This window comes from Centroberyx gerrardi, chromosome 8 (genome assembly GCF_048128805.1).
Source record: "Centroberyx gerrardi isolate f3 chromosome 8, fCenGer3.hap1.cur.20231027, whole genome shotgun sequence".
Classification (NCBI taxonomy): domain Eukaryota; kingdom Metazoa; phylum Chordata; class Actinopteri; order Beryciformes; family Berycidae; genus Centroberyx; species Centroberyx gerrardi.
In genome coordinates, this window is record NC_136004.1 from 13,710,287 (window position 1) to 13,735,837 (window position 25,551).

Consider the following 25,551-nt stretch of genomic DNA (forward strand, 5'->3'; position numbering starts at 1 on the left):
AAGAAACCTAATATTATCTTATAGGAACAAATCTTACCTTCCTTGACGATAGTTGTTCGCTGTCACCTCACAACTTTCACTTTCTGTTCAGCACATATCGAAAGCAGGCTGTTCAGGAAACCCTGCAGCTGTTTCAGGGATGAGGTCAGCACTACAGCACGCGCCACTGAGCAGACGCCAATGTGGTGCAAAGAGGGATAATAACTTTGTGTCTTGCTTTCCCTTTCCTTTCTTTTTTCTCTTGGGTTTAACTTCATGCATTCATAAACTAATTATTCTCACATGGACTGACATCGAGAGTTAGGAACTGTCTACGGAGGCCGGTTAGCTCAGTTGGTTAGAGCGTGGTGCTAATAACGCCAAGGTCGCGGGTTCGATCCCCGTACTGGCCAACACCTGTTTTTGAATGATGTTACAGTCATCGCCAATTTAACATCACTTTCTTTTTGTCTTTAAGTTTTGAATATTTACAACATACAGACAGAAACATACAACTTACATCTATAGCATGAACAGCACTAAATATGAATAATTCCAATAAGTAAAACAAACAAAGAAAAAAAAAATCTGTAATACAAATAAACAAGTTTAAAAAAATGATTTTTATAAATATTATCTATATCAATGAAAATTGAGTAAACAAATATTAAAATAAATTATTAGCCTAGCTTGTATCCTTTTACAAAGTAAAACAAAATAAAATGAAATACAATGAAACAGAAAACAGAATAAAATCAAAATAGCTATTCAGTCAGGGGATTTTCTTTCCAGAGTTCAAAAGACTGAGCAACAGTTTACAACAGTTTTTTTTTTCCATTACAATGAAAGATTCGCTAATGTTTATTTATGCAGATGACTGATGATGTCTAAACATATCTACAAATATTTATCACGTAACGTAAAAGTAGTGCGCGGGTTCCCCTGATGGTTTAAAGTCTAACTAAAATCACTATAATAACTTATTCCTATAATATTACTGTAGGGACGTACTATCTCTGTGGTTCTCAGTACTGGGTTTGTATCGTACTATTTTTTTTATTTTTTTTTATCTCCTGGTAGGCCTATCCAATAATATTCATATGTGTTTTTATATTTTGCTGTGAAATTAGTATGTTAGCGTATCTGATTTATTGTAAGATAACTGTAGCTCTTTTTCGTAAGTCTCAGCTGCAACTAACTACTACTAACTGCTCCTTTTGAACCATGGTCTAGAAGTGTTATGACTTCCCTCCCCTCTGTCAAACAGCCACCAAAGACAAGCCATTTGTCTAGATCACGACCAGTCCTAATCGAGATTGATCGACGATGCTGGACAAAGCGCGTGACATTTTCACCGGTGTAGCGTTCAAAACTTCTGGACGGTAGACCGAGATATGCATACCGAGCCATCACTTAGTGGCGTTCTCTGTTGGTTTGGTGTAGTCGTTCTCGATGGGACAATTTTAAAAGACTTTAATTAATTTTGGATGCTCATTCACTTTCATTCACTTATGGTATATCCGTTACCTCTTTGGTCAGTAGATGGCGCTATCTCAGTACCATTTAGCAAAGGGCCTAATTCAGGTCGCTTTCCAAATGTTCACGGACCAACTGTTGTATGTTTAGTGTTTACTATTGTTGTTGGTCGCTTGGCTGCCATTTGTGTCGTCGTTTATAATAACTGTCAGAATGGAGGGAAGAAATTTCACCATTTCCTCACTTATAAAGAGAGACGTGATCTTTGGCTAGCGGCTATCAGAAGAGACCAGTGGCTCCCCAGTGTCAAACTTCTCACCTTTGCAGCAAGCATTTCATCTCATCTCAGGTAAGAGTGTCTCAGACATTATACTTAGTACATTTATGGACATTATTACAGTTGTCAACTCTGACTCATCTTCGTTGGCTAGGTTTTAAGTTAGCTAAACACACTTCAGGCTACTAGGCTAGCACAATGTTGCTGTAACATTACCACATAAATCCAAAATAAGTCATAAATGTAGCTAATTTGTGGCAGACACGACGAGTAATGATTAACAATGATTACTAATCAATAATCAGTATGGTGTGACAGTCATAGTTTGGCCTGTCATGTTATAAGCTAATGTTCCTAGCTGACAGTTAGCTAATTAGTATCATAAGCTATGCAGCACAGGAAGAGTTGAGCCCTGACAACTTTGGTTTGCTTGCCTGTCTGGTAATCTGGAACAACCTTTTTTTTATGGCTGATTCATTTACATTTTATTGTAGGCTCTATTGCTTCTGTTGTATGCATGTTGTTAATTGATCTGTCTTGGTTGATCAGGGATAAGGGTTCTTTATGTGAAAAATATGCCATTAGCTTTCCTGAATACAGAGATAGTTTTTATAAGGAACAGGAACCTGGAAACATATCCAGTTTAAAATGTAACCTTTTATTACAAAATAGAGAGCAAATTATATGTTTTGTATGACTGTGTGGGGCATGCAATGTGGATGCCATGCACTTCAAGGTTCACCCCTCTGAGACTAAAATGATGGATAGGCCTAATTAGGCTGCCTTGGGTCTTTGTATGGTGTTCTCATCAGTGTAGCCTAGATGCTGGGAATCGTTGATATGCTTGGGTTTGATACTTTAAGCTGTTATAGTGGTCAGCTGCACAGACAGAGCAGGTGGTGAGCTTGAAAGTAGCACTAAAACCAAATTTTCAGTTATTACACAATCACTACAGAAATGCCTGCTGCTCTGAGTCTGTGGGTGTTGTGAGGCCTACAGCCAAGCCGAAATAGCTCAGTTGGGAGAGCGTTAGACTGAAGATCTAAAGGTCCCTGGTTCGATCCCGGGTTTCGGCAGTGTTTTTCAATACAGAAACTGTGACAGTGGTTGTTCAGCCAAACTACGAACGGCTCTGTATGAACCACTATCTGATGAGTTCTGAGCTAGTTTATAATGCACGTAGTTCCGGTGCTTCGTTCTGATTGGCTGAATCGCTTCAGAAGGCAACGGAATATATTCAATCAGCGCACACCTGTTGCGTAGTAGTTTATTTAGGTATTAATGCGCCAACTGCAAATCAACACTCATGCACCGGTGCTTTTGTCTCAGGTAGCAATCACTTTATTTAGCTACTTTTCATTAACTGTTTTGCTTTGTAAAAGAATAACATGTAAATATTATTATTGAATTGTCATTATTTAAAAATTAAACATGTATTCATCATGTGCATTCTTTTTTCTGTTTTACTGCTGTTTTATCAGCAACAATTTGTTTTTGCAGCAATAATACTCTCTATGCAGTCATTTACAGAAACTTTAGAACAAGGATCATGCCTAACAACGCCTCTTGGAAAGTGTTGCCTCTCATAGCTTTTTGCTTAAAATACAAATGTGAACATATCAAGGAAAATCATTGCAGAATCCTTTCATCTTAAAGTGATAAAGGTGGTGTGAGTGAAGGCAAAATGGTAGACTATTCAACTTCTTACATTTTTGATTTTACTAAATTAGCTACAGCTCACCTCAAAGCTGCCATTTGTTATTACTATTTTTTTCAATAATCAAAATTACTTTATTGTGTAGCCTAACAATCTGTCCCAGTAAGCAATGTTTCTGTGAACAATTATATGCTACATAGGCCTACTATATGCCATAATCTTTCACAAGAATCTCAGATTTCAGCAATGATGTATCAATTTCAAAAGTGGGAAATGGACACACAATTTGTTCAAGAAGACATTGTTTTAAGTCAACAAACAGGAATTTTGCATAGTCAGCATTACAGTATGTGAGCTGTGTAACATTTCATAAAAGTGGAATTCTATTCTGTTCTACAAAAGATTATTTTATTATTTTTCTCTGCTTCTCAAAAGTGCTGAACATTGAATACGCCCAGTTGTTCATAATCTGAATACTTTCAGGCATGTGATACACAGCTACATGGACATAAGCTGGAAGCTGGGATATGAGTGCCTGTAAAGAAACCATCAAGAATGTTACAGAATGACATTTGAGTGTGAGTCTTAGCCTATATATAACGGCTAAAGGCATTTTATTTAGATTTTAACAGAACTTGGCTAAAACTGTTGCTCACAGGAGAAAATGTTTGAAAAGGAGTTCCTCTTGTTTCCGTAATGTCACAGGTCCCTGAGCTCCACCACCTTGCTGCGAATGTGTCTGATGTCTTTCTGAAGCTTCTCTTTGTCCAGACGGGATTTGATGTCACCAATCTGCCTCAGGGATTCAATGGCATCGTGGACAGACTTGAACCCTGTCCAAAAGAGAGGGTGAGTGTACAGAAGAAAAGGAGATAGACAAAGTGCAACTGAGGTGAAAAAATGAGAGAATGAATGAGATAGGAATTGAAGAGTAGGAAGAACTAATCTGTTACTGTCCATGGAAGTATTATATTATTGTTACTGTCCACAAAACGTGCTCCATTGGAATGAATGACTTCCAGTCTCTGTCAAACCAGCAGAGGGTGAAGATGTGAAGGAGGCATAACACACCTAATCACTGGCAATTTTTTGCAAAGGGTGCAATTGCACCCCCTACTGTTGGAATGGCAACATTAAAATTTTGAAATACTTATGTTAAAAAAAAGATTCTTTTAAATTCTGTTTTTCATTTCTGTTTCTCATGATTGTATGATATCTGTGTAACGACCATGTAATGTCCTCTCAACTCACTCATGCCACATACACAACTGTTCATTTCTTTAGCAACATCATATTGGTCCAATGATGGCTGAGGACCACGACGTCGGACCAGAGTCTCAAATTTGGTAATCTCCCTACTACAGACAGAGAAGGCCCAGGAAGACAGCATTTCCAGAGTTATCGAGAATTATGCAACTCAGAAAAACAGCAAGCTTCCATTTACCGTCTAAAGGTACGGACAATCATTTACTACACTTTCTGGCTGGGCTGAATAGATTAAGATCATTCTAGGTCAGTTTTGTTGGCCATTTGTGGATCTTTGATCATTTTAGCTGAGTTGACATATAGCCCTCTCAGGCTGACCAGGCCTAAGTGATGTCTTGACGTGATAACACTGTCTGTGCTGTCCTTTTTGAGTGCTCTGCTGCTGGTGCTTGGCCTCGCTGTGTAATGTTACGGTGCTCATGCTGTCTGTATGTGATTGTTGTGATGAGTCACTGTGTTGACTCCTATCTTGTCGTCTCGTTTGCTGATGCACAGTTGCGAAAGTGTTGTCATAAACCTGTTACATTTGCTTGTACGTAGTTTCATCTTATGAGGAACATTGTTTACTTTACAAAGGCAAGCAGTGTGTGATGTTGTGCAGTTATCTCTCTCTCTCTCTCTCTCTCTCTCTCTCTCTCTCTCTCTCTCATATCCCTGCAACCCCTGTTTGCAAAGCCTAGAATCGCCTATGGTCCTAAACATCATCATGATACTTCATCTACCTGCTCTCATTAGGCTTTGGTGTCAGTCGCAACAGATGCAAGCCTCAATTGGTACATTCTTCCTAATGGTCATAATGGAAATGTTTATCCTTTTTGCTTATATTTTCTGTGCCTAAGAAGTAATAGCCAGTGGCTGTGAGCTGTGAGTAGGAAGGGTAAAGTTCTTTGTACAATGATGGGACATTTAATCTCTCTCTCTCTGACTCTCTCTCTCTCTCTCTCTCTCTCTCTCTCTCTGACTCTCTCTCTGCCCGTCTTGCGTCTAATATTTACGACCCTCATCAATTATGCATTGTTTTTCTCCCCTCTCATACCATCTCCTTCCATCTATTCAACCTACACTGAAAATAGAGTGAAGTATGGATGGATGGATGACTCTGTAGTGCCAAGATTGGAGGCTGAGAGGTGATTCATAGACCATTTTACCCTTGCTTTTATTTACTGAGCGAGCCATTCCCTCTTTTCTGTTTGTCAGTCTTTCATAAGAGCTGCATGCTGAGAGAGAGAGAGAGAGAGAGAGAGACAGACTGACAGAAAGGGGGAGAAGGCTTGAGATCTAGTGCCAAGACTCTGGGGAAACGAGCAACAAATTGGCACAGCGATGAGATGGGGATGGATGTCACTGGCGGCTTGGTGCAGAGCCGAGCTGCTATATTTTCTGTGGCCTGTCCCATGACTTATTCACACTGAGATAGTTAGCTGCTGTAGCTCACACCCGCCCTGGTTGAAAAGCCTGCTGCATCTGCATTTGAGCTCAGCAGTCTATGTTAGTTAATTTGTTGTTGTTTTGTTGTTTTCTTTCTGTCATATAGAAGTGCCATGTAGACATGGCTCTACTGACCATGACCCTAGAAATTGCTTTTGATGTGATGTGCTTTTATATATTTGATTTGTCTGCCATCTAGCACCCATATATTTTGGACAAACACTTATCCAGAATGTAACTTTGCTGCAAGTAATAGAACGCTTAGTCAAGCATTCATAATGACGTCAAAATCTGCTCTCCCTGTTTGGCTTGAGATTAGGGCACAGACAAAGTGCTGGCTTGTGTTTTTGGGAGCAATAATTTCTTAAGAGAGACAGCTCCCTCATTTAGCCTCTGAGTCTTGGCCAAGTGGATTAGCCTTTGGTGAACAGACTTTATACATTTTTTGATACTCTACAGTTTATAGGCCCAGACAGAACCTTCACATGCATCTAGTGTCTATTGTTGTTGGCGTTTTCTCTTATTCATTTACTTTACCATCAGACATGTCACACAGCATTGTGGATATGTATATATATATATATATATATGTATATATATTTTATTTATTTATTTTTTTTTTAACTTTCCGGTCACTATGTTTATAATATCTACTCAAACCAGTAAAACATCCTGGCACATTCAGTAAACTGATGGTGAAGAAAGAATTGCCTTATTAACCATCTTGGTAGGCAAGATTTCCTAAGCTACATTCTCCCTCTTCAGCTTTTGCCAGAGAGTCTTGTGGTGGTTCTCAATCTCAATCTGCTATCAATCCCCAATAGGATCCTCCTGAATCACTTTATCAGTTTCTGGGCGCAGGTGGTTCTGATCAGGTTCCACAGTTAATTTGCTCCTTGATAATAAAAATTGTTCCAGACGCCTGGAGTGAGAGGAACACAGTGTGTTAGGTGTGTAAATAAATGATTAATGGATTATAAATTTGGCCAATGAAACAAGCGCACCTGACTGGCCACAGCACTGCTGAGATGTTCGTGTTCACTGTGTGGCTGTCAACATTATAAAGACTATACTGAAGGTTTACAGAAATTTAGCTATTTGTTGAAATTACATGACAACAATATGTAAAAATTTCCCTTTTGTCTTACATATTCGGTGCCTAGTAGCTGTGAGTTGGAAAGGTTTTGAATTAGGCATGTAAACTCCTTTGTACCGTAACGGGACAGTTTCTGTCTCTCTCTCCTGCGTTTATTTACTTGGGCATTTTTCTTCAACGTATGTGTCAACATATATAGTATGCACATGTCTACTCACTGATGACAGGGAGCTACTGACAGCGATCACCCACCTTTGTGGTAGTCCTGTTTGAGCAGCTGCAGCTCCTGGTGAAGGCTGCTCTCCAGTGAGTTCATCCTCCTGCTGACTTTGGTCTCAGAGCGTTTCAGCTGGTCTGCCTGGCTGTGGCCGGCCTGGTGCTGCTGGGCCTCAGAGCGCTCCACACGGGCCTCCAGAGCACACAGCTGGTCAGAGAATCTGGACTCTGCCTCTAACTGAACACAGACAGATAGACAGATGTACGCTCATGCATGAGCGTGTTCACCAAAACTCAGCCACACACACACATACACAAACACACAATATCCAAGATCTCAAAGTCACTGCACCACACTTTTTTTTATCTTCATTACAGTACAATTTCTGTGTAAACAGTCCTATACATTTTACTCACTTAAAGGTGCTATGTGTAACACTTTACCATCATTAAATCATTACCGTATTAATTCTGATATTACTAACCATAAGTATAACCGATATTAGTATATACCATAAACAAAAGAGACCATTGCCGAGGAGACCGGCCTATTATGCATTTTACCAATTTTACCAATTGTATCGACCAGTCGCATTTGATGCAGTAATTATATAAAGGTGTCACAATTAATTTGACAATGATATACTGGTGTTTAAAAATGCTACACATAGCATCTTTAACCACACATGCAGCCAAAATCCCTCCTCTCCGCCCTCCTCTCCACCCTCCTCTCTGCCCTCCCCAGCTTTCTCAGCATCTGTTCTACTTGATTTACAATTTTCAAAGTTTTCTGCTGAGTCACAGCTACAAGAGGCGTGACTGGCCAAAGCACATTTAGGCCTAATTGCCAGCCACAATAAGTTTTCTCTCGCACAACGTGATTCGCTGATTGTCAAGGCATGAAAACCAGAAGACAACACAGGTGCTGAGATAAGTAAAGACATGGTTTACCATATTCTGAAAACCCCTGTGGAAATTTGACTTGGATTTTGTCAGTAAGGGCATCATTACACCACTATGGGTCAAACAAACAGCTGCTGTACCATTCTGTCCTGCAGTAGTGAGCGGAGCTGCTGGCTGCCCTGTGTGTGTGTCTGGACAGAGCTGTGGAGCTGCTGCTCTGTCCACTTCCTCAGCAGGTCTGTCTCCTCCTTGGCCTCCTTCAGTCCACTAGAGGTCCTGCAGAGAGAAACGGAATAGAGAAGTTGTTTCAGACGTTTTCTCCAGGGTTTGAATGTTTCATAATTTTCCCTGGAAACATTTTATCATGACATTGTATAAACTAACTTGACAATATTTAGACATCTTTTTGTTCAGCCTGTTTTATATTGTAGAGAGACTTGGGAATGCTAGGGCAGCATGGCATAGCCAGTAGCGGCATACAAAGTTAGAATTTTATTGAGAAACTACCAGTTACTCCCCCAGAAAAATGTGAAGACCCATTTTAATCTTCCCATGGAGTTGAGGGCATTTTCACATTATTAAACACATTGCAGTCTGTTATCTGAATAGAGCAGTATACAGTTCATAACCACAAAGTGTTTGTTGAATGTGTACGAGTTGACCATATCACATGCATCACCTGTAGGAACAGGCATAGGCTGAATTAAAGGTTATGAAAAACTATTGTACTTATCATGCTTTATGTGCTGCTGTGGTCGTAACACTTCAAACTTTAATGAGGCTAAGTGAACAAGTAGTGCAATTGGAGCTTTTAGTTTCCCCCAGTATTTCACCTTTGGAATGAGCTTGTGTTCTCCTCTAAATGGAATAGTTGTTTGGGAGTCAGTGTTCAGAATCGCTCTCTCTCTGGGGTAATTAGAAGTGTGACCTTCTCAGCAATAGCCTGTCACACACACTGCTTTTTTTGGTTTGACTTGATGCCTCTCCAAGCAGGCAGAGCTGTTGCTCTGCAGTGGGCTGCTGCTACTACATGTGCATGGAGGCACACTATACTCAAACTAACGCATACATGCAATACATTCACAACCAAATAGATTAACGCACATTCACGCATGCACACATGCACGCACACACACACACACACACACACACACACACACGTACACCATATTTTGCAAAGCAGGAACATTTTATACAAATCTTCGTCTCTATGAATTTGGTCAATATTATTCTGATTTTTAAATAGTTTTTAATACTGTAGAGAAGACATATTCAACTGAAAATAACTTTTGAATTGGAAAAAAAAAGGTGCTAGGTGCCTGTGCTGGAGAGTGCCTTGTGCCTGGTGTGTGCCAGCACAGCAAGTGAGCGGAGCCTTCTGGCACAGCACACAACTGTTCGTGCTGTCAAAAACAAAAAGTAACTGTCAGTGAGCTTAAACACTTGGTTTATGCTCCATGAACTGTTTAGAGAAACTAGATTTCATTCAGTCATTTTATGCCCCTTTTGGAACTCTAAACAGCCTGACCCATTCACTTCAAATGTTGGCTGAAATGAACTGAGGAAATGACAAACTTCAGTGGAATCGGACAAACTCACTAGATAATGACAGAATTTTCATTTTGGGGTGAACTGATCCTCTAATTAATCAACACTAGCAATGGAAAAGATTACAAGGCAAAACAAGGAATTCCTGGCATCTTTTTTTCTACATTTCCACCTAAACCACACCCACTTCCACACCCATTTCTGATTTTTATCTGAATACAAAAATACATAATTTTGTTAGTTGAGCAAATACAGATACAAATGGTAGCATCTCTGCACAACCCGAATGTACACACATAGGCCTACATATAGTTCCCAGTCTGCGTGGTCTATCTGTCTTCCTCCAGTAGAGGAAGAGATTGCCGTCTGTATAGCTGTATGTAGCTCGCATATATCCAGCTCACAGGGTCAAGTCATCTTAAGATTTCTCAGATGGAAGCTGCCACCTTGGACATACTGAGTGAAATATTGTTTGGGCTGTATTGTACTAGCACACAGTACACAATGACTCATCAGGAATTCTCTCCTGTGGGTAATTTTCCATTTTCTAAAGCCCATATGGGCACTTCAATTCACTTGACCTTCTTTGTTCTCATTCCTTCAATTCAAGGGGTTTTTCCTGAATGAGATAATCAATGAGGCATATGCCAGGCCTATGTGCGTGTATGTGTGTGTGTGTGTGTGTGTGTGTGTGTGTGTGTGTGTGTGGCTGCTCTTCAGAACGTGTTCCTGCTACAAATTAGTGTAACACTATAGGTCTATTACGACAGAGCCATCCCTGTCATTCATTGCTCCATGCTGGCTCCTAACCATGATAGCTCTAGAATGTACATATATGTACATTCTAGAGCTTGGATACTGTCCAATGAATAAGGTTAATTGTACATAGATGTTCATTTGATTAACACACAAAGAGTTTCATTCCAAAATGACATATCCACTATTTGAAAGATGTGACACCTGCTGATTAAATGCTTGCTGGCTTGAACTTCAAACTCACTAAATATTAATGAAGTTATTAGCTATCTTGAGCCTTGTTATTGAATAAGTAACATTTTAGTGGATGTAACCATCTGTGTTGATTAAATATTGTGTAATGAACATCATCATCATTTTATATAGAAATGAAACCCCACATTTAGTTTTTGGCCGATGTGGATACCTGGGTCATCGTACTCACATTGTGGACCCCGGGACAATTTCAAGTTATCATCACAGAACAATTTTTGCCAGAAATCAATCTCTTGTTCTTATCAGAGATCATCCTTCACAACTCAGCATCTGTTCCTATATATTATATATAGAAGCTATAATAATGCACCACTCTTTGACAGTTTGGGTTACACTCAGAACAAACATTTGACATAGCAGTCTAAGAATAGCCCAGCCCCTCAGAGAGTCTCGGCTCAGAGTCAGACAGATGGAGAGCAGGAAACTGTTAAAATCCTTCCCAACTGCAAAGCATCATGCCAGGCTTGTATTTGACCTGGCCCCAACTCCAGCAGATGCCACGGAGCAAGTCACAAGTGCAGAGGAACCCAGTGTCCTGATTTGACTTGAAAAACAGACCTGATTTCAAATATGGATTGCAATGACCTGGCTCACCCTAACAAAAGTAATATAGTTCAAACTTGTGCATGCCTCAAATTAACTGGCTGCCTCTCTCAAGAGTGGAGGCAAACGCCTCTACACTGACAAGTGTGTCCGACTCCCCTGACCTTCCTCAAAACAACTTGGCCACAAACTACTTGTACTTGCTCACTGACAAAAGGAACGACAAGGCAGTTCAAGTTGAGGGGGTAAACAGCCAAGTGCCCAACATCACTGAGAAGGTTGAAGCTATTGTGGTTAAGGACGTCAGTGTTCAAACCCACAGCGACCTGACCCTAAGTGATCTGGCACCAACTCCTGATGAAATCAGTAGTGAAAAAACTGATTTTGCCACCAACGTGAATGCTTCCCTCGAAGGCTTGAAATATGATAAGGTACGAAACTGTCATGTGAGAAATTCATGAATTAACTTGGTTTGCTGACTGTTTTTAGGAATATTGTGGTATAACATCAACAAGATTGTAAGTAGTGTCCTTTTAAATGCTAATACATCTCCAATGTTTTCGCCAGGATGCTGATTGCCATTCAACTAACTGCCTAGATGTGCCTGAGGCAAGCAAAGGTGAGTTGTATTTTCAAATAATAAAGATGCATCTTACAGTTGGTTTAAATGTGACAAATGTGAAAAAAACCCTATTGTTTATGTTTTCCATCATCAGTCAGTGGAAATCAACCAATAAAAAAATAAGGGTTTCAGAAGATTCTTCAGAGGACTCTGAAAGTGGAAAGTTATTTCATGCTTGTCTGGCACCAAACAAGAAGAGGATGATGACTTGTACAGTCGATGTGAACATCATTAGAACCACGCCTATATCTGTTGTCCTTTTCAAAATAATAAATAAAACTTGCATCAACAATACTATTTTGTTGGTTTATTTATTACTTTTTTATATGTTTAATTTGCAATTTAGTGCATAATCTGACAGAATCTCCAAAAAGTGATAATCAAGGACTGACCTTTAAATTGCAAAAATATATAATATAATCAATACTATCAATATAATATAATACCAGGTGATTCAAAAGTAGGTATACATATTTATATACATAATTAATACTGTATTTTTAAATCATTTTCCTGTCTCAAAGATTATATGCAGATTATTTGCATTTGTAATTTGGAAGATGCTGGAGCTGAATACAGAAGAAAGACAACATTGGGGATCTGTTCTGCATCTTGTTTTGGTTGTAGCATAATCAATAGCCTGGTTTCCACAACAGAACTACAACAATGCTAAATAGAGTTTAGTCATCATTCAAGCCTCTCCATTTCCCCCAAGGCAGCACAATGCAATTGCTTTTGCATATTGCTGCCAACAGATTATTTATCAGATGAGTTATACAATCAAATAAACTTAAGAGTTCTTTTGTGCCCATGGCGTAAACATTTTGAGTTGGCCCTGGCTGGATAAACTCAGCTTGAAGTAGCTGTGGAAAAGGGACTACTGGGATGGACTGTGTGGGTCTGGAAAGTATGGAAATGTTTGAATAATGGATTTGTTCAGTTTCAGGTCTTGAGAACTCTGTAAATTGAAGACAAATGTCTGGAAAAGTGGAATATTGTTCTTTTCCAGTCCCGATACACATATGACATTTAATCTAGTTGTAGAGCCAGAGCAATACTGCCAAGTGAATAGTCACATTTCCCAGTCACTGTAAACATACATCACACTGAATACCTCTTCAATCCAGTCAAGAAATTAAAGTTTGGAAAGTATGGAATTTTGCAATGTATAATGGTGTGCTTGTATGCACAGTGATGGCCTGATACATGAAGTTAAAGGTTATGACCACAGATTTTGTTAACATGGGCTCACCTCGCCTCTAGTAGTTTAACTTGGCGATGCAGGTCAGACATGGAGCTCCTTTGGCCCTGGGAACGCTCTGTCATGGAGGCCTCCAGTCCACCCACGACCTGAAAAAGCTGGAAATAGGAGCACACACACACACCCACACACACACACACACACACACAAACACATGCTATTATGTGTGTGTGTGTGTGTGTGTGTGTGTGTGTGTGTGTGGGGGTGGGGGGGTGGGGGGGGGGCAGTAGTAGGAAGCATTAGATTTAATAAAATGATGAAAGCCATTCAAACATACAGTATGTGACAGATGTTTTAATCCAAGGTTTTACTATTCTCGCAAATATTCATCCTGAAGAGAAAAATAATCAAAACAAAGAATTGGACTGAGAGGGGCAGTGAAAACTGTATATGGAGAGACCTTGGCGTCCCCATGTGAATTAATTTTAACATCTCAATCCGTCCTTTCAGAGACTGTTTGTGGTTGAGATTGTGAGACTGGTGTGAGCTCACTCACTGGACAGGGCCAGCCTCACTCAGCAGCAATAAGCTCAGAATCACCTGCCAAACAGCCAGCCGTCCGCTCTCGGAGTAAACAGAAAAATTCACCCCCTGTGTGTTTTAAATAAAGCCAGATTACTGTTTCCTTCACGGAAGCAGCCTTTAAATGAATGTAATCCACTTGTGATACCTAATGGATTAACTAAGAAGAGCACATCATCCGCTCCCTTAAGACTGGAGTGTTTAAATAAATCCCAGGCTCAATAGAATGGGAATAGGAGGGGGTAGAGGGTAGAGGGGGGAGGCAAGTACTGTGAACAACACCATTACCAAGAACTCGATTGGTAATGATGCACCGTCTCTCACCTTGAGTTCCAGCTCTTTCAGTCGTACATCCAGAGCTGACCTGAGCTCCATCACCTCCCGCTGCAGTCTGATCAGCTGCCTCTCCCCAGAGCTCACATCAGCGCTCAGCTGGGCGATACTGGCGTCACACCTGGGATGATAGGTGGGGTAGCAGACAGGGATGAAGATGGCACAAGAATGGGAGGAAGTGAAGGAAAGGTGTGAAGACAGGGGGATGGGCAGAGGATGGAGAGACAAAGAGGAAAGTGTCACGCTCAAACACACACGCGGTTCAGATGGTAGACAGAGAGGCAGGTGGACTGACAGATAGAACGAGACAGGTGTCCCTGTCAATACATTTCAAGGCGAGCACGTGGAAGCCATAAGCGGACCACGCTGAATCCCAAGCAGTTGAATCTTTTTCTTCGGATGGTGTACAAACAAATCTACATTTTTCAGTGAATACTAGGGATGGGACAATATATCAAAATTCAATATATATCGCAATACAAAAATGTATCGTGGGGCTGAAAAAAAATGTATTGTGATATTAGCTCCATTTTATTCTGCTGTAGTAATCACAAATGAGACGGCTTGACCATCACAGTTTCACAAGCTCTCCATCTAAATTATATTATTTGCACTTTGTAAAGATATTTTTAAATTGTTGTTTACATTCTAGAAAGCCAATGACATTGCTAGAAAGATTTGTGGCTCAGAAATAAACTGAACTTTTATTTATTACATTGTATCGTGAGTTGTATCGAATCGTGAACACCATATCGCGTATTGAATCGTGCCGTGAGATAAGCAGATCGCCCTATCCCTAGTGAATACATATTCGTTTATATCTGCCCAATAATTATTGATGAAAACACAACTACCAATCAATTTAAGCACTAGAAAAATCCGCACAAGCACCTAGGGCACAATCGGAACACTAAGCAGACTTTGTGGTCAAAACGTTTTACAGCTCCCCATATAACATCTTTCTCCTAATAGCTATCCTGTGTGTACAGTTTGATTGGTCAGCGTAAGCTTCCCATTAGGGCTGCAGCTATCGATTATATTAGTAATCGAGTATTCTACCGATTATTCCATCGATTAATCGAGTAATCGGATAAGAAATACTTTTGCTTTATTAAAGAGCAATAGTAAATATACAAAAGAGAAAAGCTGTCCGCACGAAGCTGTCCATACGACACTGTGATTTACTGAAAACGAGGTGAAATAATTATTATTATTGATATTTATTACTAGGCCTAAATATCATACAAGTTCATAAGACTGGCTAATGTACATTTATTTACTATGTTGAAGGGTTGCCCTACACCTGCTGACCCTACTCACTGCAATCAAACTAAACTGAATATACCTGCTGTATTGGACTGGTGCATTTTAGGCTCCAATTGCTACTTACACCACCTGATATTTTGCTTTCTGGGGTATTTTATGCATCACTGTGAGGGGAGTAGGTGTGTGTGTGTGGGGTGTGTGTGTGTGTGTGTGTGTGTGTGTGTGTGTATGTGTGTGACTATCATAATAATAACATGAATGAAGCTCAGGCTTTCACAAATTGACTGCAGCATTTTATTTTCTGTGGTTATTTTCTTGAGCAAAACTTAGCTAACTTAGGGACATCATAACTAGCCACCATATTGATTTACGTTCTTAACTAGCCATTACATATAGCCATAATTAACGTGCATTCTTTACTAGCCTTCATCTCATCCCGTTTTAATATTAAGTGCTGACTCCGCCCACCCGGCCAGTTTCGGCGTACGCCGGTAGCAATTACAAGTGGACCCTATCCTACAGTCCCTGCTCTCAGCGGAGGGAAGGAGCTACACTGTGTGTGGGAAGCGCTGTGACCGTCAGACCTCTCTGGATTAGACAAGCAAGTAGAGAAAACCAGCATCAGCCGAACCAATTTATTGCCAAATGCTTTGGGATTCAACACATTAACATTGCTTCCCATGGTCAGAAAAAGTCGGCAGATTTGTCGCTAGTCGCTTTTGAGAAATAAAGTCGCCAGGGGGGTCTGAAAAGTCGCTAAGTCTAGCGACAAAGTCGCCAAGTTGGCAACACTGGATCCGAAACTTTGGACACTTTCTGTCGTTTTCTCTGGCCTGTCTCTTCTCTTCGCCCCTCGCTATTTTCTCTCTCTTTCTCCAGCGCGTTGTGCAACAGTAATAATCATCCGTGCGAAACACACTGAGTGTGTATATAGTTATATGGATTAAATGAAGCTTCGATGCAAAGAATTTGCATCGATGATTTTTAGTAATCGAGTTACTCGAGTTTCTCGAGGAATCGTTTCAGCCCTACTTCCCATGCTGCCCTTATTACCAGTATAACTCCGAAATAGCTCTCCTCCTACACTTAATTTATTATGTCATCACCAAGCCTGTCTTTCACTGGGATACAGAGAAACTCATTTGTGGGTAAAATAAATGAACCATATTAGTCAAGTTGCTTCAATTTATTGTCTAATGCTAAATATATGACTCTCTTTCGCTCTCTCGCTCTGTGTGTGTGTGTGTGTATGTGTGTCTGTGTGTGTGTGTATGTCACCATAATGTGTGATAAATACAATAAAAGCTCAGTAACCAAACACTACAGCAAATTATTGAGTTGGGTGTGTGAGATTGGGATTATTTCCCAGTAGACCAATCCACCAGTTCTTAAATAGGGTTCACTTAGAAGTGCAGTTTATGAAAAACCCTACCACTGGCCTACTTGCTTATTCATGACTAGCCCATCAGAGGTCATTAGTTTAAATTGGAGAGTGTTTTCGGCAGCCCTTAGAGGACCATGAATCACCTTTTCGTTGAGTAATTGGCCATCCCCCTCCACACCCCTGACCTCCCAAACGTCCACAGTGGGAAGAGGGGGCAGCCCTCTAGACAGGGTCAGCCTGGTGTGAAGCAAGTGTCTGATGTCGACAAAGTATCACAAAGATTTATCTCAGCGCCTGGCTCTATTTTTACCATCCCCTTGTACTCGCACATCTACTTTCATTCCTACTGTCTGCTTGATCTTGCTATCTGATGAGAAATTAAATTGTCGGGACCAATGATTGCCTAGGATGTTCAAAAGATGTTTTACTCAAAGGATTCAACTTCCGTAACCCGGCAGCACAAACACATCTATCGTAAATGCAAATGATCGTCCTGCTTAGCAGAGTGCACAGATGACAGGCTCTCCTCAGCTATCCAGCCTAATAAGTGCTATCTGCTCAGACACAAGATAACGAGCGAGTGCTAATCAGGGTCTAGAGAGTGTTCAAACCTAGAAAGTTCACTCTATGGTGAGAACGAAATAATTAGCTTGTGTAAGAGAGTGTGTGTGTGCGATGTTGACACAAGATAGAAAGTTGTGAGACTGTGAAGAGCTGCCAGACACAGAGGATGAAGGTTATGTAATTTCATTTCACTTGAGCGAGAGAGAAACATGTACTAGGATATGAGCAAGGAAAGTACAGTTAAATTGCTGCGTGCGGCAGACTTGGGTAAATGGTAAATAATTCATAGTGTTTGCTAGGGATACCAGATGGGTGCAGTTTTTCACATCAGGACAATTCAGTGTCAGCCAAGTTGCCAGTCACAGTTAAATTAACTTTCAGATATTTTCCTGTGATGATATAAAATTTCTGGCACTCATTTTATTGTTGTATTTGTCACGTTCTGCTGCCCATCTGGCACCTAAGTGTTTGCAGACACTATTTGACCCGGGCCTGGTGTGCATACCTGGCTACTCTGCCTCTCAGGTCTCCAATCCCAGCCACGTTTTTCTGGTCAAGGCTCTGCACAGCCAACGAGGTTCCAGAGGTGACCGAGTCCCTCTGGGCGATCTGGCTCTCCAACGCCTGCTCAGAACAAAAACAGCACGGTTAATGTATGTACAGTACATTTTGTAAAGGAGAAGAAAATGTTGTCTTTTTTTTCGGTAAATTATCGTGAAATAAACTGCCAATAAAGAGACTTAAACATTTTTTTTTTTGTGTTTATGAAATTGTTTGCTTCGGTCCTGACTCCTAGCAGAAAACCTGAACATAGGCTATATAGTAGGGAAAGGATTGTGTGAGGTACAGTTTTAAAAAGGTGACACTTTTCTTATCTGATATAAAGGATGATAAATTCTCATCTTTTATCTAATTCCCTCTCTGTCCCCAGTCTTAATAATGTGAAAAAAAAATGCTGTGGGCGGATTGCCTTCTGTACTTAACTGAGGGAGATAAGTACAAAGTGCCAGATATCTGGTCACGCCTGCCTACGCTACCTTTGCATGGATAATCACTTTACAGGACAGGCCCACTCACATGTCAGGCTCTGGTAACTCAGCATCAAGGAGACGTGCCCTTGGCTTATACTAAGAGCCAATAGTGAGCTGTGGAATGATGCTTTCATTTACTCTATCTGATTTAGTAGAGTATTCACTTCACGGCTAGGCTTATTACTTCTGCAAACATTCACGTGCAGAGAATTTATTAGCCTCCAGGAATGAATGTAATAATTTCAGATAATGACAGCCCATGTCAGTGTAAATGGACCATTAGGATTGCACTAATGATACTTGTATGACTTTATTTGCTCTGTTTGCTTAAGGCAGTTATCAGTGCGTGGAGTGATATTGTGCTCAGTCAAATATGACTCCAAACATTGATATGTTTGATTAGTCAAATTTCCATGCACCACGCAGTTAATATCGAATAATTCTTCTGAGTGACATTATTGGCAAGCATTTCAAAACACTGCAATATTTTTTTAATGACATACATCGTTAAATTTTTTGCTTATACAGAGAAAATGTCCATGAGTGGATGATGAGATTCAGAGAGGCTTTGCTCAGGCACTGCACCATTCTATCAAGTGTAATCAAATCAGCTGTGTATGTGTGTGTGTGTGTGTGTGTGTGTGTGTGGAGAAGCTCTTTCTGCTCTTTCTATGGAGAAGAAAGAGCAGAAAAAAGAATGGTGAGGGAAAGGCGAAGAGACAGTGATAGACAAAACAGACACTGCACACAGAGGGACACTTAACTGTCAACACTCACTCTGACTTTATCCACATAATGAGAGGGTTGAGATATCCACCACAAAACTGATCAATAAATACAGAGGCCGCAGGATACTTGACTACAGTGCATCAATTGATTGCATAAGTAATTTGCAAAGGAAATATGTTGATCCCCCTTGACACCTTACCCACCGCCTACCCAGTCACGTACCTGTATGTCCGTGCTGAGCTGTTTGACGATGTGCGTGACGGTGAGGATGTGGTTCTCCAGCAGCCTGCGGGAAAGGGCCTCGACCTGGACACACCCCTGGGTGGACTGCAGGCCGGCTGCCACCTCCTCTTTGATCCTGAAAGCCTGCTCCAGCAGCACCGCCAGCGTCCTCTCCTGACCGCTCAGACGACCCTCCAAGGCATCAGCCCTTGTTTGGAGACTAAAGATCCAGAGAAAGACGAGCACAGAGTTACAAGCTCACGAGTATTGATTTCTGTTATTCTGGGATATATGTTGCCTTGTAAGGGCTGCAAAATGCGAAATTAAGTTAACATTTTGTGGCGATGGAAGCAAAGAATAGATCAGGAAATAAAAAAATCCTTTTATAATCCAATAAAGCGCTCACCCGCCCAAAAGAATAATGAAGACAAGATGGGGTACTGTGTGTTGGTTTGCATACCTTCAGGCCATCAACAAACCAGATCTCACATTGACTTGATGTCTCTGTGCGTGCTGTGTCACCCTGTCTGATGCTATTGTGGATTAAGGATTAATTTGATCAAGGTGATTCACAGCGGTGTTGGAAAGGTTGCTGGTGCTCCCCAACCTTATTTCCATTCCATCAACTGGGGAAATAGAAGTTGTCTCCCTTTCAGAAGCTGATTGAATCTAGCATAGTTGAATTACTTACCCACAGGAACTAAGAGAGAAGGGAAAGATAACTGACAAGCTGTTTTTATGGTTAACAAAAGTGAATATATAATATAATTAAATAATAAAAGGTACCTGCTGTGATTGTGATAGGGCTGTAACATTGGTTCGTGTGACATGCTTCTTACTTCAGAGGAATTATCTAAAAAAGGAAAATGACATGTTGGTGAGCCACGTGTTTGTCATTTTTTTTCCTAATGACAGACAATTTTTCTGCTAAATTAAATGTATTGTCATAGTTACCTTTTGGATTGTTGAAGTCAAATAATAGAGTAAAAGTGTTATAGCCCTCTCCAGGCCAGACCCTTTACAATATATGTTTCCTTGTATAATCAACAATAACTATTTTGCCTTTTCTTAAAAAAGTATTTGAATGTTTCTTTGAGCATACTCACAGACCCGTGCTTTTCCTTGGCTGGCTCTGAGTTCATGTGTTTGCGTTGGTCACTTGGTAACTGCTGTCAGCTTGAATAGGGTGTGCCTGCAGTGTGAACTTGTCAACACAATAATGTGAGATTGATGTATATATGCCGAAGCAGCTTAGCTCAGCAATCCAGAACATCAGCTGAGCTCTCTGTGTTTGTGAACATTACTTTTACTAATAATAAACTAACAATAAATATGTCTGGCAGTTTGATAAATTCCAGAAAAATAGCAAGTCTCAAGGCAATAGCTCTCAGAACAGACCTGATAGTACCTTTTTTATTCTTCACTTACTGTATGTGGATGTTGAGTGATGACTGGGCTGGAACAGTGCCACAGCATTACGGCATTGCTTTATTTCTGATTTGGAAATGAATGAATGAACCAGATAAATAGCCTAATATTTTCTTCCCACACTTGGGCTTCATTTGGTGCCATGAAATATATTGGATTGTGCTCGGCAGTTCATTTCACAGGAGTTGATGCTGATATGTAGTCAATGCATGCTATTTCATTAGCCATTAACTATTTGTATTAATTAAGTGTCTGTTGCTTTTGGCTATGAAGTAGAATAATAAAAGCTCTCCTGTGCTGGTCTTCCTCATCAGAAAATGATGAATTAGGAGAGCTTTTAATGCAGCTGAAGGTAATATAACAAGCCCATTACAGACTGCAAATGCACACTGGTGCTTAAGCAGCATATTATCTGACTAAAATACTAACAGAGTCAGACTGAAATATTTTGTAATTCTCATGCAAATGAGTATGGGGAAAAAAACGTATTTACCCAGAGAACTGTTGACCTTTATGTGCTCTAACAGGGCTTTATCCTTGCTATACAAGGATGACAATAGTCTAGAGGTTACAGAAGTAGGCATGTAGCCGGAAGGTCGCTGGTTTGAGTCCCAGACTGGCTGGGAAAATCTCACCAGGGGAACTGAATGCAAAACACTCTTCCATCCTTGTTGATGTGTCCCTGAGTAAAGCAATAAAACCTCATTTACTCCTGTGGAGCTGCACAGTGGCCAATAGTAGAAGACTGTGGTTGTACTGGGCAGCTCCCATTTGTGTGGCTGAAGCAAGGCGAGCAGAGCCGGGCGGCCCTATACGCTCACTACGCAAGTTGCGTAGGGCCCCGCAAATTACGCAAGGGCCCCGCCTCCCCCTCGTGTCAAAGCGTGTGTCAATGTTTACAACATCGATGAGAGGATGAAGCGGAACTATCCATCTGGTCAGGAAAAGAGGGAAAAAAAACACCATGAGAGTGAATTGCGGGAACAGCAATCAGGTAAACTTGTGTTCTCTCCTCTCCAAGTTTGATGTCAGCAAATAACAGTAACGTTAAATTGATGTGCTAGCTTGCAGTGCATCTCTCTCTAATCTGTCTGTTTTGCTAACCTTGCTGGGCAGTGCATCTCTCTCTAGTCTGTCTGTCTTGCTAACCTAGTTGGGCAGTGCATCTCTTGGTCTGTCTGTGTCTTGCTTGCTTGCCAGCAACTTCAGGGCTGTGTTCTGTGACTTTGTGCCTGACAAAAGTGAGAGTGAAATACAACTATTTATTACATTTGATAAACGCCAACGGGCAACGGTGCTTATAGACTGCAGCTCGGAAAAGATAATCGCCTCACGCGTGAACATGCGTTCATATGCGCGTGCACAAAATGAAACTCGCGCTTTCCACCAGCAACCTCTGTGGAGACCAGTCCAGACAATATATGGGCGTGATGGCACTCCTCATAGGCGCACGTAATTTTAAAACAAGACAATGATTATCTAGTCTCTCAGTCAAGATTTAGTTACAACTTTTAGTTACAACTCAATGGATAGCAATGGATTGACATTTTTATTTAATTTAATTTATTTTGAGACATAAAGCTGCAGCCATAGCCTATAGGCTTATATTTACATTGTATAGCCAAAGCTAATTGTATAATATTGTGAGGACTGGACTAATTACCAGGCAGCAGAGCCAAAGCTCAGTGTTATATTTTATTATTTTCTACATTTTATATTTTCTACAATTTCTTATTTATGTTAATGTTAATATTCACTTATCTTAAGATTCTATAGAAAATATTCTATTCAATAAATATTGTTTGTTTATACCTCATTCTGTTCTGTATAGGTCTACTTATTCTTAGACCGACAGATTGAGCAAACTGTTTTAAAGGAGGGAGGATTGTAGTGGGAGCACTGGGGTGTCAGGTGTGACTGTGTGGCAATGGCAAATGGTTTACATGGCTCACGGGTCAGGTAGGAGGGCCCCTTAGCAGAATTTTGCTTAGGGCCCCAGGGAGGTCAGGACCGGCTCTGAAGGCGAGGCTGAGAAACAGAACATGTGATGAGTTGAACTGGCATAAATAAAGGCTAAAATAAATAAACAAACCGAGAGCTGGGGAAGATTGGCCCTATGTGGTCCCATTTAAGTAATCAGCTTGGTATTCCGTCCCTCTGCTGCACCACTACACAGAATATAATACTTGACAGGTAGTAGCCTATGCATGGTGGCTAGATTACATTGAACATGCTGATTTTCTCTGACTGAATTAGTTGTGAGGGGCATGGTTCATCCCCCACAGTGAAAATGATTTTATCATGTTTCATTTGACTAGGACCCAACCTATAATAGTATACTGTGTGAGTCAAGTTCTCCTTGTAGTGTTTTTCAAGTGTGTGTATTTGTGTGTGTGTGCGTGCATGTGTGTATGTGCGTATACGGATTAATCTGTTGTCAACAGGATCATTAAGAGGAAAGGTCTGCTCACTGCAGACTCATCAGTTATCAATGCTAGCATGCCAATCCAGTAGAAAAGCCAGTGGCAGCTGAAAGGAACTGTCTGGCACACATGCCCACATCTCCATCTACTTAACCAAACAAGGAGCTCAGGACGGTTTGCTGTGCTGCTGCCTGTGCTCTCCTGGTCTTGATTGAAGTAAGCTATATTATTTTGTAGGATGGATGAGATGGATATCAGGCAAAAATTATAGGCCTATTATATTAATGAAATTGATCCCAAGCCACAACAAAGCTGTAGCATATAATCGATTATTCATCTAAAGTATATTATTGGTTAGGCATGAAAATACACTCACTTACTGATAGATGTGTCTGGATATGACAGAAAATTGAAAACAAACTGGCGCGTGTGCGTTTTGATATGTCACGCTGCTTAAATAGATTATCTGACTTTTTATTATCATGTGTACTGATTGTGTGCTATCAGGTTTGTTATTGTTCTACATCACCACTGGTAAAATGGCAATTACCTTTTCAGTGGAAATCCATGGTTAAGCAAGAAAATTATCATCACTGCCAGGTGAAACACTTTTAACTAAAATGTCAACTTATCAGGAGTGGAGAAACAGAGCCTTGTCTTCAGCTTGACCACCATCTATTTTGGAGTTTTTCCAATGGGTTTTGAAAGGGTTTCGTAAGCACCAAGGGTCAAGGGTTATGAGGTTTTCACATGACAACAGCGTTTTGTTATGCTGTAGCACCTGAATGATAACATAAGGTTAGGATAGCCTCTAGGAGTCAAGGTAAAGCACCACACACCACTGAAGGGTGATTACCATGTTCTCATTAGATGAATCAAGACCCTGACCCCCAACAGAGGACCTCAAAGGAGCCAAGCATGCCTTTACCATCACTCTTTCAAGTGGTGCCCTTGTGATACCTTAGTCCCTCATGATTAAATCTACATGCAGGCCCTTGGACAGTCAGTCCCTCTGTGACCGTTTAGTGGGATGAGGACGATCCTTTTATAATATTCCCCTTTGCACTTTACTAGCTCAAAGTCAAATTTCATCATCTCTGTTTAAATAGAAAAGGTCGTGCTGTGACCTCTTGCGTGTGTGTCTCGCCGTGTGCGCGTTACAGATAGAGAGGGGGGGTGGAAAGGGATTGTATTCATTCTTGTAATAACTGTGCGTGTCTGTGTGTGTTTGTTTGTGTGCATGCGGGCACAGTGTTAACCAGGGGACGGTGCAGGTCAGTACTGAAACAAGGCCCAGAGGGGAAGATGTAATGAGTTATTATTCTCACTGCAGCAGCACGGCATCTCATTTCTAAAAAAGAGAAGAGGTAACCGTGTGCCTCACTGCTGCTCGTGGGTGATAACATTTACTGAAGCCTGACCTACTTAACAGGGGAAACATATCTGGACACGCTCCAGTGTGGGAGTCTCTGAAAGAGCCACAAAGCTAGACCCATGTCTCTGGTTATATGTCTGCACGTCTTCAAACCTTTAAATGACAACTGAGGTCTCGGTCTCAGTGTTAGCTCTGGATTCACCAAGGTCGCTGGTTGGTATTTTAGAGGAATGAATTTGGAGGCAAGTTCACCCTAAATGGCAATACCATATTATAAAATTTGCTCTGGCGGGGCAGTGAAGATAATGTGAATATGGACATCTCAAGGATTCACACATTGACCTGCGACACACACGCGCGTGGACAATCTATAAAAAGAGTTGTCTGACTGGGAATGAACAACTGAATTATAAACATTTCCACGAGGCATTATGGGGTTGCATTATGCAATCGCCAACATTCAGATTATCCAGTCAAGTGACAAGGCTGGCCAGGGGGAGGCGCGTTGCTGCCTTCGTCCTTCATTTGAATATAACAATTAATGGGGAAGTTGGCATAAACCCTGGCTAAACTCAGTGGACAGAGAGGGGAAGCAAAGACCTACAACAACCAAGCGGTGTAGGTCAAACAACATCGTGGGAGTTTGAGTTGAGGTCACCTAGAATGAGTCAACACTGTGCTCTAACTTCACCAGTGAGGTGAGATACATTTTCGATAGATTACCGCTTGCGCCGTTTAACACTCGTGCTGCACAGTGTGACATGAAATTCACACCTCTGCTCTGTGCAGCGGCAGCAGAAGACAATCGACAGGCTTCATTTATTTCGGATGGGAGACTATAACACCCCCCTTCATCATCACATTGTGCGTCTCCTTCTTGGCACTCTAAATTGATCATCAGTGGAAGTGCTGCCGAGCTGCAGCAGCCCAACGGTGACATCCATTCACTACACGGATTGCGCTCAGGCTGGCCGGCTGCTGCACAGGCACC

The 25,551-nt window shown here is 41.0% G+C and overlaps 2 protein-coding genes and 2 non-coding genes across 5 annotated transcripts in view; 2 read left to right on the forward strand and 2 right to left on the reverse strand.

Annotated features, from left to right (window-relative positions):
* gig2p (grass carp reovirus (GCRV)-induced gene 2p) overlaps window positions 1-110 on the reverse strand; it is a 359,050-nt gene extending 358,940 nt beyond the window's left edge. For both annotated transcript variants that reach the window (XR_011785597.2, XM_071927470.2), the window contains exon 1: window positions 38-110. The gene's annotated coding sequence lies outside the window, so the exon portion shown is untranslated. The remainder of the gene's footprint in view (window positions 1-37) is intronic.
* Window positions 111-318: 208 nt separating this feature from the next.
* Window positions 319-392, forward strand: trnai-aau (transfer RNA isoleucine (anticodon AAU)). Its single transcript has one exon. It is a non-coding gene; the product is annotated as a tRNA-Ile (tRNA).
* Window positions 393-2,735: 2,343 nt separating this feature from the next.
* trnaf-gaa (transfer RNA phenylalanine (anticodon GAA)) lies at window positions 2,736-2,808 on the forward strand. The gene has a single exon. It is a non-coding gene; the product is annotated as a tRNA-Phe (tRNA).
* A 297-nt stretch (window positions 2,809-3,105) lies between these two features.
* Window positions 3,106-20,149, reverse strand: fam81b (family with sequence similarity 81 member B). Its single transcript, XM_071927506.1, has 8 exons — window positions 20,121-20,149; window positions 19,335-19,554; window positions 17,858-17,976; window positions 14,130-14,259; window positions 13,275-13,381; window positions 8,439-8,574; window positions 7,432-7,633; window positions 3,106-4,222 (listed from the first exon to the last, which is right to left on the reverse strand). Exons 1-8 carry the CDS (start codon window positions 20,147-20,149, stop codon window positions 4,089-4,091), a joined length of 1,077 nt encoding a protein of 358 aa, XP_071783607.1. The 3' UTR covers window positions 3,106-4,088.
* Between the last annotated feature and the right edge of the window lie 5,402 nt (window positions 20,150-25,551).

What these genes read in the sequence shown, in the direction of transcription:
- fam81b (XM_071927506.1), bottom strand. Translation starts at nt 20,149, where the DNA reads ATGTTACAGCCCTATCACAATCACAGCAG. An exon ending in AGCTCAGCACGGACATACAG is followed by an intron (nt 17,977 to 19,334) that starts GTACGTGACTGG and finishes TGTTCTGAGCAG; the next exon opens with GCGTTGGAGAGCCAGATCGC. An exon ending in CACTACTGCAGGACAGAATG is followed by an intron (nt 7,634 to 8,438) that starts GTACAGCAGCTG and finishes GTCTGTGTTCAG; the next exon opens with TTAGAGGCAGAGTCCAGATT.